Consider the following 15247-nt stretch of genomic DNA (forward strand, 5'->3'; position numbering starts at 1 on the left):
TAGAAGCAGGGGGAGGGAGAATGTGATAGGGGGTTTCTGGGAGGGAGGGAAACCAGGAAAGGTGATAACACTTGAAATTAAAATAAACAAAATATCCAATAAAAAACAAAGTCAGGAAGTGAATCTTTCAGTATCCACTGCGTCAGACAGGAAGGGAGCAGGACCATGGGAAGACAAGGAGTTTTTAAATGAGGTAGAACTATTAAGTCGCATTTTATAAAGGAGCCTGGTGTTCTATTCGACACTGGAGTGACTAAACATAGCAGCAATGCACTACATATTTTAAAAGTCCAGAAGAAATGTGGAATGTGTTTTCATTACAAACCACATGGTAGTACATGAGGAGACAAATCAGCATCATCTCTTGAACATCCTAATGTACACACATCAAAACATCACAGCGCACTCCCTAAATATGTGCAATGACCATGTTTCATAAAAGAAAAGGTTTTGAAGTGGAAAAAATTAAGAGGAAGAAAACAGGGGCTGGTGAGATGGCTCAGTGGGTAAGAGCACCCGACTGCTCTTCCGAAGGTCCAGAGTTCTAATCCCAGCAACCACATGGTGGCTCACAACCATCCGTAACGAGATCTGGCGCCCTCTTCTGGAGTGTCTGAAGACAGCTACAGTGTACTTACATGTAATAAATAAATAAATCTTTAAAAAAAAAAAAGAGGAAGAAAACAGAATATTTTCAGGGAGCAGAAGTCATTTCCATACCTGAGCCCACCCTGGTGAATGACATGAGATTTAGAGGCAGATTGTATTGTGTAGCATCAGCAGCAGCAGCAGCAGCAGCAGAAGCAACAACAGCAGCAGCAATAATAGCATCAGCATCTTATTGTAGCATAGGGTCAGACCAGGCTCCTGATAGAGTGAGCATAACTTCCAGAAAGCGGTAGGGTGAGCTCTGTTTTGGATTATTCCAGGGGAGGGTGAAGGGCACTGAAGGGCTGATCTTGAATTCTGCATCAGGGACTATGTTTGAGGCTGGTCCTTGATCTCGCTTTCTGGGATCATACAGGGCAGCCATGGATCTTAGATTGCTGTATGCTCTAATGACCACGAAAACACCAGGTTCACAAAGTCAGACTTCAGGACTGAGTGAAGAATGACTGTCATTGTTTTCTCAGGGGTTAGAAGTAATTAATACTCAGTATAATACATATGTATGTAATATGTATACGTTATGTGAGTGTCATGGTTCTATTATCACCCATGCTGTGAATTGGTTCCTGTGGCCTTTCTATGCCTCTCTTTTGCCTACAAGACCATGGATAATGGAATCACTTTACCACATCCCCCTCTAGTGGCTACAAGCTATCTTTTGTCTCTTTCTTTTTTCTACATGCGAGCATTATCATAATGCGGAGGAAGCATAACCAGGTGCCCTATCAGGGGACTCTAGCTCACAGGCGGCCATTCTCTTACCTGAGAAAAATTACCACCTCTACCCACTAGGAGCCCCATGTCTTTGCAGTCCTCATGGATTTGATTGACTTCTGTTTTAGGAAGAGGCTGCCGGCTTATCTGTGAATACATTTAAAAAAAGAAAAGAAAAAAGAATGTCTTCTATTTTGTGTTTGAATAGTTAGAAAAATTATTTAACAAGGCAGGAGACCCGAGGAAAACCACAACAAAACTCAAGCAATCAATGTCCCCCTCATGAAACAAAATTGTTAATTGCTGAACCAGAGGGTTTTGAGGGGTCGGGGTGGGGGTGAGCATGGAAAACATTTGCTTTATTCTACGTCATCTAAAAATCCCCAAAGACAAAGTGAAATTACATCCATGCATTCCATGCAAGTCGGGGTAAGTGAACCTTGGCTCTGCTAATGGCTACTGTAGGCAGGGGTGGAGGTGGGCATGAAGGTGGGGGTGGGGCTGATTTTTAATAGCTAGTTAGAGATCTGCTTTGTTTGTGTTGAAATCTGCTCAACTATGCAATGCTCTGCCTAACTCTAGAGTCCATTCCAAAGTCTAGCAAGTGGCTCAGAAGTTGTGTAAGGGCACATGCAGCTAAGCGTTTCCAGGGCTACAGCATGGCCACGGAGCTGGTGTGGAGCCAAACATCTTCCATGTTTGTTGAATTTGCTCTTCCTCCAAGGCTCCGCCCCTTCAGGGTCAGGAACAGCAAGGGCCGGGAGCTAAGAGGCCATGTCAGATTCTAGGGCCTGAGGTTGATCCTTTGCGCAGGGCACAGACATGCTATTCCAATGTTGATGATGTTGGGTTGGAGCTTACATCCTTTCTGTGGATGAAAGCTCCACTCCCAGTTTATGAACACAAATATTTCCCTCTAGTTTATTCATTTCAATTCTGAGTATACTGTAAGCACGCATTCCCTGGGGGCCTTTTACACACAAAAATATGGGCCTACCACAGTCGGACAAATTTGAATATTTGGAAAAGGCTTAGGATGTGTATTTTTTAAATGGTCCCTAGGTAGCTGTTGGGAACCTTGCCAATCTTCTTTAGTGGTCTTAGGTGCTTTTGCTGCCCCTTGTGTCCCCCTTTACCCCTCACAGAGAGCAAACATCTCCACGAGGTCTGGTTTCCGTGATGTAGATGACTTAACCTCAATCCTGCTCAGGAGAGCGCTTCTCAGTACACGTGGCTTGCTTCCCCTCAGGGCTTTCTACCTTTTCTGTGGACCTAAGTAGTGTATTATGTATAGTAACTGACAGATATTCATAGTTTAAATAAGTTGTAAGTGCTAGACCCTGTTAGCTTTCTCCATTACTTGCTACTGGACCCAGGCAGCCACCCAACCAACAGCAGATCATTACCTTGTCTTGAACCATCTCTATCCCCACCATAAGGCCTTTGCCTCGGACGTCCCCAACGATGTCAAATTCATCCCGAAGCTTAGCAAACTTCAGCAGCATGTAGGTGCCAACTTCTTGACTGTTTCTCTGGAGATTTTCTTCTTCGATCACCTGTGGAGAGACAGCCCTTACATAATCTTACAAGGCAAAAGTTGGAGGTTTGACAGAGAAGCCCAGAAAGATAAAATATATACCATGGTCTTCTTTACCGTAATTTCAGTTGATAAACAGGACTTAGAAGATGGTCTGGTGTGGACATACCATGGACAAAATAAAAATCTACTGTAAGGAATGAAACCATCTTGGTAAAGGGGACTTCCCCGAACCTGCTCACCTGTAGAGAGCAAGCAAGACTTTAAGAACTGTCAGGAATATATATTCCATAATGTGGAAGTTCATTTTTCCAGGTTTTGCTGAGTGTTGGTGAACTGTGAAGACAATAGCAAATGAACTGTGGGAGGAGTCCCACAGGCACCTTTCCTGTGGGAGACAGTGACTTCCCTAGGCCACATGTAGGTTTGCACAGTCCAAACACTCCAGTGTAGGGGCTCTGTACCCCTTAGCCAAGCCACAGGTGTATCCACAGCTAGGAAACCTGAGATATTAAAAAGATTTTCACCATCTCCCACTCACAGTGATTGTTGTTTTTTTTTTATCTTAAAGAAAAATGCAAACTTTGTTTTTGTTTTGTTTTGTTTTGTTTGTTTGTTTCTGTGTACATGTGTGGGACATATGCAGAGGGCAGAAGGTAGCTTTGGGAGTCAGTTCTCTCTACACAGTGCAGATACTAGGGGTCCAACTGAGATGCACAGGCTTCACAGCAGATGTCTTTTACCTGGAGAACCATCTCAACCAGCTATAGGAATCTTTGATTTTTCAAGAATCAAAGACACATACAAGTTTCATCTGTACTTAGCTAAGAATAATTGTGTGATGTTTTAAAGACTAGTTGGTTCACCCCAACCCCCCTTCTCATCTGAATTTGTTTGGATGACCTAACACTGAAAATCTGACAGAAAACTTCCAAGGCCATCTTGTAGACCACCTGACTATGAGGCCCTATTTGTTCTTCAGGACTCTCAACCTCTGATTGGCCTCTTGCACATTAAGGGCTCCAGTAGTCTCTGTCCTTTAAAAGAATTGCCAGTCCCTAGGAACAACATAACAGATGTGCCAGAGTCTACCCATTATGTTCCCTTGCATCTATACAATCAAGTGTCAATAAAGAATGCACAAAAAAAAGAAAGAAAGAAAGAAAGAAAGAAAGAAAGAAAGGAAGAAAGAAAGAAAGAAAGAAAGAAAAGTTGGACTCTGGCTGGAGAAGCAGGTTGAGAAACTACATAGGCTTAGAATTTTTTAAAACCTATGGTAATAAGTGCTTTTTAATGCTTTAACCTCCCTTCTAGATCCCAACCCCCCCCCCCAGAGGTAGTGGAAAGGAAGGGTTAATAGTGAAAAGGGGGATGTGGACCTGTCTAGAAATAGTTTTTGGTGTGTTTTTCTCTATATTCATGTGGTCTCCTAACTTGTTCTCTGAGGGGGATTTCTGGTTTTGCTTCATAGTTTTCATGTGTCCTAGTTTTTAAAAGTTTTTTTTTTTTGGGGGGGGGAAGCTGACAATTCTCTTCAGTTAGAGCAGATTGCAAAGTTGGCTGGCTGTACACTTAGAGAGTTTGTGGATAGAGGCAGAAGTGCTTGGAAAAGAAGAAGGGATTTGCTATTGGTTCGCCTTGCTATTCTTTGCTGGTCCTTATTGGGCTTTGCTGACACCAGTCTTCGCTGATGATGCTCTGGCTTTGGTTTGTCTCACCTTCTTTGATTATTGTGACTTCGTAGAGAAAAATACACCCAAAAAACTTATGATGATAGCCCAGCAGGGTCTTGCTGCTTTGATGGACTTGGGCTGATTGGCCTTGATTCTTCTGGATCAAACTGCGATTGCTAAGTTGTAAGTGGTGTTTGCAAGCCAAGATCTAGCCATATCACTCTTAGACATATTCCCAAAGGATGATTCATTCTATCACAGAAACACTTGCTCAACCATGTTCACTGTTGCTCTATTCACAACAGCCAGAAATTGGAAACAGCCTAGATGCTCCTCAAGAGATGAATGGATAAAGAAAATGTGATACATTTACATAACTGAGTATTACTCAGTGGTTAAGATAATGACATCATGAAATTTGCAGGCAAATGAATGGAACTTGAAAATATTACTCTGAGTGAGGTAACCTAGACCCAGAAAGAAATATTGTATGTATTCACTTATCACTGGGTAATAGCTATTAAATCAATGATAACCAAATAACCTATAGAAGCACAGAAGGTAGGTATATAGTAAGGGACCTAGGAGAGAAGGAACAGAGAGATCTTCCTAGGAAAGGGAGATAGGTTAGATAGCTATAGATGAGGGGGTGGTGGACTGGATTGGCAAGGACAGGGAAGAGGAGGATGAGGGAGGGAATGCAGGAGAGACAGCTGAAATTAAGGGCCATTTGAGGGGTAATATGGAACCTAACACATTAGAAAGATTCTTAAAATATATACAAATTTTAGTCAATCTTCATGAAATTGCCAAAATAATGGGGAGATAGTCCCAAATGGTCATTTTTTGTCACCAAATGGTGCTTCCAGTACCAGGATTAGCTTGCATGTAATTGAGTTGTTGACAATTCTCAAATTGTATAACACACACACACACACACACACACACACACACACACACACACACAGACACCCCCCCCCCAGCATAGCTAAAACAATCTTGAAATCTTGAATAATAAAAGAACCACTGGAGGTATCACCATCCCTGATTTCACATAGTAATACAGAACTATAGTAATAAAAACCATGTGGTAGTTTACATATAGTAATAAAAACAAATAACAACCCAGGCTGATGCCAAGACAATAGTTGCTCTCCACAAACTGAGAGCAAGATCCCATTGCTGAAGACAACACCCACACAACACACTAAACATGGAGAAGTTGAACTGATGCCTACCTGAACCCTCACCCCTACATTCTGGAGTATTCGGTACAGAAAGATACTCTCTATGCTACCAATGGAGTAATGTAAACACCAAGTCACAAGCCCTTTGATCTCCAGTTGGTGTCCTGCCTGCTAGATATGCTTAGTGCAATGGTGGTACAACACTCGTGGGAGTAACCAACCAATACTGATTTAACTAAGGTCCACTCTGAGAAATGAAACTCATACTGACTTTGCTTTGGTTATGAGGAGCCTGAGACTAGATAGCCTAGGGAATGAATATATATGTATATATGTATGTATATCTATGTCAATCTATCTATCTATCTATCTATCTATCTATCTATCTATCTATCTATCTATCTATCTATCTATCTATTTATTACATATAGTCAGACATTATGCAGAAAGGCAGAAAGTGAGTTACCTAAACAAGATGTCTCTTTCAAAGTCTTCTTCTTAGGGCTCTGAGAACCCTGCAGAAATGAAGTTGATCTCTCCTCTCTCTCTCTCTCTCTATTTTTTTTTCTATAAATGCAAACAAATGGGTCTCTGTCTATATCTATATTTTGTGCCTTTTCATAGGCTCTTTTTATTCTGTTTTTTCTTATTTCAATGTGTTAACATTTGTTTTATCTCATTGCATTTTATTTTACTATTATCCCTCAGAAGCCTTTTTGTTTTCTTGTGAAAGAGAAAAGGGAGGAGTAGAAGGAGGAAAAACATGATTAGAATGTTATTATCTGAGGGAAAAAAATCTATTATCAATAAAAGGGGAAAAAAACCTGATGGTATCAACAACAACAAAAAATAAAGTCACATTTCTTCCCACTCATTCATGTTTCCTGAGTTAATTATACTTTAAAATAAGCATTTAATCAGCAATAGTGGCTTCAATTTCCCTATTTATATCTAAAATACTTTTCCATTTCTTACTAGGTGAGTCATATTCATATTCATAGTTTAAAATAAGAAGCACAAAGGTGTAAACAGTAGAAGGATTTGCACTGACCCCTGACCCCAGCTTATAAACCGAACCTTAAAAAACTCTTTAGATGTTCTTTTAGAAGCATGTTGTACTTATTTAAGCAAAAGGCATTATACATTTTGGCCAGAACATCTTACAAAAAAACCAAACCAAACCAAACCAAACCAAAAAACAAAAATAAAGAAAACCCAACAACCTATTTTTCAACATAACAATGGATTACTAAAGATAAGGATGTATCGCACTTTATTACTAAGCCGATTCATCACAATGATAGTAATTGGTTCTCCCCTGGGGACTGTGAAGAATAGCTCTTAATCCTCATCATTGAAGCCCCTTTTTCTGTTGTAAATGGCAATCAATGCCCATAATTGGTCCACACATTGAGAATAAGGAACTGTGGAGTGCTCAGCTCTAAATGTGACATCTGTATCACATCTGTTCCCTTGAAGATTCAAGGGATCGTTGTGCAACAGGGGATGAAATGGCTGTAAGACCAGAAGGAGCATATGTTTGCTAGGTAGCAGTAGTTACTGGCCACGACAGTGCCATTGCACACTCGGACTCACACTGGCTGAGACTGTATGCACAAGACCTGCACATGACAAAGCTGGTGAAAATCCCAGAATGGATGGGGGAGAAGCCCAACAAGTCCCACTCCTATTTGAGGAGCTATTAGCAACTGCAGGCTGCTTGGGGAGGGGGAGGCAGTTTTCTTCAGAAAAGTGAGCCCCGAGAGACTACCCATGATCCAGTGTGTGGCCCTACAACCATGTCCATATAGATAACATGAAATAGACTTAGTGAGTCAGAAAAGTAGCCCATGGAGTGGGGAAGAAAAAGTTGTGGGAGGTTGTAGGGAAGTAACTAAAATGGAGAAAAAAGGGGGTGGATTTGATCAAAACATATTATATGCATGTTTGAAATTCTCAAACAATAAAATTTGCTATAAGCTTGTCTAATATTAAGCTAAAGGGATATGATAGGGCTGAACAGTTCTCGCAGAGTAGCCGAATTTCCCAAATATGACCTGCTAAAACCTTGTTTATGTATAGTTCTTTCATTTATGGCTACAGAAGAAAGAAAAACAACCATGGCATGTGAGAGATTTAAAATGGTGAACAGATAGATACATCAAACACTACCCAGAAAACAAGAAAAAAAAATCAGTGTTATCACCTGCATAGGGTGATTCTCACATTTCCCATGCATGTGAGGTTGATTATATTGTATCTCTCATTCAGAACTTCAAGCACCCAAAGTAATCTTTAAAAGACAAGAGAATATTAACTGGAGACAATATTTAAATTGGTGAATTACCAATTCTATTTGTACTTTACCCCTGCAATGTGCTAGAGTTCTGATAAAGTGTGTGGCTTAGACGTAGTTGGGACAGTCAGTGAAGTTCATCTGAGAAATAGGACCGACCTCAAGCACAGCAGATCCAATGGCGCAGGCCAGGGGATTTCCTCCAAATGTGCTGAAGTGATGCAAACGTTTAGCCAAAGACTTCGCAATTTCTAAGGTTGGAAAATAAAGGCAGTTAAGGTGACAGGTTCTTACTCCATGTGTCTCATCATAACATTGGGGCTACATGCACTTTTGTCTATAATGACATCCATTATTGTTCTCCTTCACTCATCTAACAGTGATGGACTGAATTGTGTCCCTTTAAAATCTGTATGTTTAAATACTAGGGCCAAGAATGACTATGTTTGGAGACTGAATCTTTAAGCAGATCATTAAAATGAAATGGACTACAAAACCAGGGCTCATATCCCACAGGACAATGTCTGTCTCAATGAGAGACTGTAGAGTGCTCTCCATCTCTCTCCAGTAAGCACACACAGGGAAGGTCATTTGGAGAAGTGATGAGAAGATGGGCAGCTGCAAGGGCAGAAGAGAATCCCAGGCAGAACGCAGCCGCGCTGGCACTCTGAACTTGACAGTCTCCTCATCAGTAGGAAGAGAAATATCTGTTGTTTATACAATTGCTTCATGAGATAGTGCTTTGTCAGTCTGAGCTGCCTACTACAGCGGAGAAGGAAGACAGCTTCCTTACTTAATGAGAAGGTAATAATACAATCTTCAAGTTTTTGCTTTTAAATAAATATAATAATTATACAGTGTAATGGATTCCATTATTGCATTTCCATATAGAGCAATGTTTTTATACCTTTGCATATTCAATGAAAACATAACACAAAGATTTTAATTATTTAATGGCTCAGAAAAGTGCAGATTATTGGGGGAACATATAAATAAAATAATTTTCAATAATCAATGGTTTACAAGAAATAATACCCATCAAAGGCTCACTACAATAGAAAATTAAATTTTAACCTTTATTTCATAGAGCAATTGTTCTCAACCTTCCCAGTGCTGTGACCCTTTAATACGGTTCTTCATTTGTGGTGACCACCAACCATAGAAATATTTCTTCACTACTTCATAACTGTAATTTTGCTACTGTTATAAATTATAATGTAAATATTTGATATGCACAATATCTGATATGCATTTCTCAATGGGATCAAAAACATAGGTTGAAAATTGCTCACATAGAGTGTTTTGGATAAATGAGATTTTTATCGTAGTTAATTGTTTGGGTGATGGGACACTACCATAGAAATCTGGACCTTGAATGTATAGTTAATACCATGGGAAGACAAATGACCATGGAAGAGTCTTTTTCAAGAGAAGATTCTTTTGGAAGTTTCAAGGTTTTGTTTTGTAACACACTTTCCTAACTCTCTTCTGTATGGTAGAACTCTGACTTTAATTACAGTGGTAGAAGAGGTTGTCTTCTCTCTAGCAAGATAGGAATGGCTGCATCTCTTCCTTCTGCTGCATGGCCTGGCAGGCAACATCTTTTTCATTCACTTAGACAGTATATCATGTGGTCTCCACCACTGCCTCTAGCCTCCGCACACTGAAACTCATGCTTTTTACCATTGCATGGTGCGAAGGGCTCAGGAGTGTGAGCATGCTGGACATTCTACCTGGAGTGGTCACAACTGCAGCCATGGGGAAGCCATTTCCAATCCCTTTAGCCATGGTGACAATGTCAGGCAGTACATCATGTGTCTGGAAACCCCAGAAGTGAGAGCCCAGCCTGCCAAAGCCTGTCTGCACCTGGAAGTGGATTGAAAACAAACAGAAACAAACAATCTCCAAAAACAAAACCAAGAAGCATCGGAAACCTTCCAGTCTCTGCTCTATTCTCTTTCTTTTTCTTCCTTTTTGTCTCTCCTTGCTCCTGTGTCTTTGCACTCTTAGAGACAACACCCTAGATTTGTGTCTGAGGTTGGAGATACCAAAAGCCATTCGCCAGCTTTGTGGGTCTCTGGAAATATTCTTTTTGTCTTTTGAATCTCGGTTAACTAACCTATCACAGAGAAATGATCCTACTAACATAGCACTGCACCGGGGTGCTTGCCAGGTATGTAGATAACAGATGCAAGAGGCATCAGAATGATGAACCCTCCTTATTAAGTCTCTCCTTTACATAGGACAGCCAGAGAGAAAAGCAGAAAAACTGGCTCAGGCCTACTGTGGAGGAAGCAAGAATAACTCTGTCCAGTAGGGTTGAATGCTTACCACCCAGTGAGAGAACAGTCTCTTCCTATCTTCATGCATTCTGAGGACTTAGCTGAGCCGGCAAGTTCAGAGTATAAATGTTTTAATCTAGAGTTGGCCATACATTGAAAGTTGATCATAGTTTTTGTCTACACCATCTTTACTTTTACTGACTTGTGTTTCAAATCTACCTCCATCACCCTAAATCCCAATAGGCTTTGTTCAAAGCATTCTAGGCATAAAGCCACCAGATTGTCTCAATAGACTCTTATTATCAATGTTCGACTCTAAAGGCAGGGACCCATTTCATCACAGCCCTACCCCTATCTACTGAGGTAGATTCTTACTATTTGAAGAAGGAAAGAATTCATGACAGAAAGATGTCATGGACATCTCAAGATAAGAGCATTGTTCTCTGTGTCAGCCTGTCTCTCTCTACACATAACCACACGGCAAGGTGTGATGGGGACATGATGCCCAGTCTTAGATGCATGTCAGACCAAGTTTCTTTCAAAGAATTTCTTCTTATTTGTCCTTATTCCAGGTTGCTGTAAACAAGTTCTTGGTTGTCATTAGGTGATTGTGACTGGTATAGGAGAGGGGCTGATTTCAGGAGTTATTCTTAAGTGACAGAGACCAATATAGCAGAAGATCTGAGATGTACAAGTCTGACAGACCTGGGCTGAATGGCCAAGTCTTTACTTCCTAGCAATAGACCAGTGGACAAGCTGATTAACGGACCCAAATGAAACAATGTAGGAATTTCATATAGTTTTTCTTTCATCCTGGGTTCTTTCTCCTCTTCAGCTATCTAAGTGTCATAAAAATGGCACATATAGTGAAACAGAACATTTCCTGGATAATACACAAAATTGTGCAGGAAAAAATACAATCAGTTGCTTGAGAATCACGAGTTTCGTAGGGACAGGTGCCCAGTAGGACATTGAGTCATTCTGTAGTCCATACATCCTAGTGTCAACAGGGATGAGGGACTCACAGGAGGGAGTGTCACAGCTGGGGCTGTGGCAGTGAAGGGCTGGGACAGTGTGTTTCTGCTCTGTCTGTTATAAACCTGTCAGTGGTTAACAGCAGTCTCTCTTAAACTTGTACCCTGTTAAGTTCTTGAAAGCCACGAAATTGGGGGCGGTGAAGGAAAAACAAGAGAAGGTCATGAGAGCACATCTCTTGGAAAATTCTCAAGCTCTGATTTTCTTTGAATTCAGCCTACCTTCCTTCTAATTAGCCTGATTGTGAGAGCTTTGCTGTGTGTGGATTCCAAGGCCAAGGTTTATCTTCTTTCTTGAGTTAGCTAATTTCAAACTGATTGAATGTGCTTTTCCTTTTCCTTTTATTTCGCATAGCAGGTAACCTCCCTTCCATTGGGACCTTGTTGAGTTCACTAGTATGAGGAAAGGAGGAAGAACAGAGCAGGAAGAACTCACTCAAGATGCTACTGTACAGTCCGGACACTGGTATACTCTGAACCCGACAGAGACTGGGACACACAATTGCCAGATTCCTGCCAACAGGGTAGCCCAGCATGAACTGTGAGGGAATTTAAGTGGAGGAAACAGTCAATAAAGGCAGTGAGACAGCAAAAATAAGAGATGCACAGGTTTTTCCATGTGTCCTCGATGGGTTAAACCACCAGTTTGTGTGATCACAATAGGTTGAGGTGAGGTGGGAGATCTTCTGTGGCTTGGGTACCACCCTCTGGTCTTTGGACAACATCCCTAGAGCTATTCTAAGCAGATAAAATATTGCTTTATTTGATATACTGCAACCCAAGGTATAAATATATGAACTGGAGCCCACAGGCTGGTCAGTGTTACTTCTTTCAAAATAGTCCCCCTTGGGCTACTGAGGACTTACTTCATCTGGGCTGCCTCCACTCTAGTACTTTACTAAGATTATACAAGCTAGGTCAGAATGTCTGTAGAAGTAGCAATCCTCTAGTATAGAGGCTGGAGTTTTACTTATTATTTCTTAAAAAGATTTATTTATTTTATGTATGTGAGTACACTGTCACTATCTTCAGACACACCAGCAGAGGGCATCAGATCTCGTTACAGATGTTTGTGAGCCACCATGTGGTTGCTGGGAATTGAACTCAGGCAGGACCTCTGGAAGAGCAGATGGTGATCTTAACCACTGAGCCATCTCACCAGCCCTTTACTTACTTTTTTTTTTTTTTTTTTTTTTAACAATCCATCTGGCATCACTTTGGTAAAAATTGGCCAAATATTAAATTTCTTCTATGGATTGTCAGGGGTCCGGCAACAATTCTCAGAAGAAGGAATAATAATAATAATGACGAGAATAAAAGTATGCTGGGTAGGAGAAGCATCACCTATACTTGCTAGCAACTTTTAAAATAGAAAACAGCTTGGATGCTTAAATCCCCTTTATTTGTTAGCCTAACTAACTTTGTAACAAGGCAGCATTGGCTTCCGTAGCTTATGACCACACTCCAGAGTTCAAGCACTTGCTTTCTGCAGGAAACACCAAGGAGGGCTTGGCGAGTCACTTTTTGTATCTGGCCAACTCCTCCAGCACTAAGTCACTCATGGATGTCAACACTCACTTCATCTGCGATGCACACACCTCCCCGCTCTCGGACCAATGCAAAGGCTTCCTTCAGAAACTCCTTTGGGTACTGGACAACACCATTCACACCCTGAAAAAGAGCAAATCAGGATGACTTCAGAGTTGGCAGGAGGTCTGGCTCAGCACTAACAAGAACAGATTGTTATTTATCATCACCACAAGGTCAATGTTATCAATGGAAAGAACAGCATGAAGACCTGTTTTAACAGGGACTTTTGTACCAGGCCTCCAGTGGGAAAAGATAGGACTACTCCTTCCTGAGGTTAGAAACAAGGAGGCTTGATGAGTTAAAGACAGGATTCCCTGGACAGTGTGCGTTAAACAGTTTAAATTCAAAGGGTTCTTTTCTTGAGGACTTTAGGAATTCAATGGTTTCACTTACCTATTCATCTGTTCAGTGTGGGAATGAAGGGGATACATTTTTGAAAGGTCAATTGAAAACCATGTTTTTAAAGGAAGCAAGAGAATGAATTGAATTTGGAGAGGAACATAGAAATGGGCACTTGATTAGTTTGGAATCAAAACTGTGATCATGGAAAATTTAGAGAGATATTAAGTTTGTGTACCCACTTGAATTGGCTCTGCAAAAAATCCAGCAATTGACGTGGCCACAGAAGTGTTCAGTGTGTCTTTGAATTGTTCGATATACCGTTCTTTAGCTTGGCAGCAATCTGTAGCAAAACATACACACATACACAAGTCACAGCATTTGATGTTAGAATGGCATCTGGAAGAAGGGGGGAAACACAGAGAATTGAGAGCAGTCCATGGTCTGGAGGTCTTCAGACTATGAAGATGTGGGAGCCAGACCTTTATCTCTGAAAGGCAGGACTTTATGCAGGAATGGCTTTGTGAGGACAGCCATAAAATCACAAACAAACTACTTCAATATTTCCATCTGTGGAAGGAACACATTGAAGTATCATTAAGTCTAGTATAGACAGACATTTCATCTAAGGACTATTCTGTTAAATGGATAGATCTGACTCAAGTATTATTGGGTGACTTAAGGTATTCAAATATAACTCTACTGTTTATTGCCACTTAGTCTGATGCAAGCTTTTAAACTGTAAAGTGCTTTTGCATTCAGTAGGTAAATATGCTTATGTAATAATCAGAAGTCAGTTTAAAGAAGAATGTGTTAGAGGCAGGTAAGTTTTCTTCACAGTAGCTCTTGACTCTTGGTTCTGTGTCTCTCTCCCTTTACTGAGGGCACATTCATTTTTGGAATCTATGACTATGCCAAGTGTCTAGTACACTGGAGGTGCTCAGCAAGTTCCTAAAGAATTAGAGGGGAATAAATGGTAGATACTGTGACAGGTCTGTGATATACTGAGCAATTTTATTTGACATTCTTCTCTGGATAGAGAACCAACTGCTGTTCAGGGAATGTCTTTAATAGGCTAACCCTCTCTTTGGCTGGGTTGAACTGATGATAAACTTAGCCCCTGGGTTTGAAATGTCAATGACTATTTATTACTACTAGAGGACGAGCTCATTAAAAAAATATAAAATACTGCTTTGCCATTTTGTAGAGTTTCTTAAGTACTGCATGTATTTTCAAATTTGTATTTACTATTTAATTTTCTTCAAGATCATGAAACATCCACATTCCATTGTCTGACCCTGACCCTACTACTTCATGAACATTTTGTGGTCCTTTTCTAGACCGTTGAGTTTTCTTTCCTTGTGTATTAGTTTTGGCTGTGGATGGCTTATTGTCCTTGGCATTTGTGAGTATTCTGTGAAGCCTAGAATGACGTAGGTTCATCAGAGTACATCTCTATTTGTAGCTTGCACAGGGCATTTTTCCTTCCATTTTCTTTCTTTCTTTCTTTCTTTCTTTCTTTCTTTCTTTCTTTCTTTCTTTCTTTCTTTCTTAATTTTTTTATTAGATATTTTCTTCACTTACATTTTAAATGCTATCCCCTTTCCTAGTTTCCTCTCCGAAAGTCCCCTATACCCTCATCCCTGCCCCCAACCCCCGCCCTGCTCCCCAACCCACCCACTCCTGATTCCTGGCCCTGGCATTCCCCTATACTGGGGTATATAATCTTTGCAAGACCAATGGGCCTCTACTCCCATTGATGGCCGACTACGCCATCTTCTGCTACATATGCAACTAGAGACACAAGCTCTGGGGGATACTGTTTAGTTCATATTGTTGTTCCTCCTATAGGGTTGCAGACCCCTTTAGCTCCTTGGGTACTTTCTCTAGCTCCTTCATTGGGGGACCCTGTGTTCCATCCAATAG

General features: G+C 40.8%; 1 protein-coding gene across 2 annotated transcripts in view; it reads right to left on the reverse strand.

The window, feature by feature from the left end:
- Agxt2 (alanine--glyoxylate aminotransferase 2) overlaps positions 1 to 15247 on the reverse strand; it is a 56259-nt gene that overhangs the window by 4710 nt on the left and 36302 nt on the right. For both annotated transcript variants that reach the window (XM_021183604.3, XM_021183603.3), the window contains exons 8-13: positions 13564 to 13664; positions 12971 to 13063; positions 9810 to 9942; positions 8236 to 8327; positions 2790 to 2939; positions 1432 to 1530 (exon numbers count right to left, since the gene is read on the reverse strand). In XM_021183604.3, the coding sequence (XP_021039263.1) occupies positions 1432 to 1530; positions 2790 to 2939; positions 8236 to 8327; positions 9810 to 9942; positions 12971 to 13063; positions 13564 to 13664 (668 nt within the window). The remainder of the gene's footprint in view (positions 1 to 1431; positions 1531 to 2789; positions 2940 to 8235; positions 8328 to 9809; positions 9943 to 12970; positions 13064 to 13563; positions 13665 to 15247) is intronic.

This window comes from Mus caroli, unplaced genomic scaffold (genome assembly GCF_978045245.1).
Source record: "Mus caroli unplaced genomic scaffold, Mus_caroli_1 scaffold_16, whole genome shotgun sequence".
Classification (NCBI taxonomy): Eukaryota; Metazoa; Chordata; class Mammalia; order Rodentia; family Muridae; genus Mus; species Mus caroli.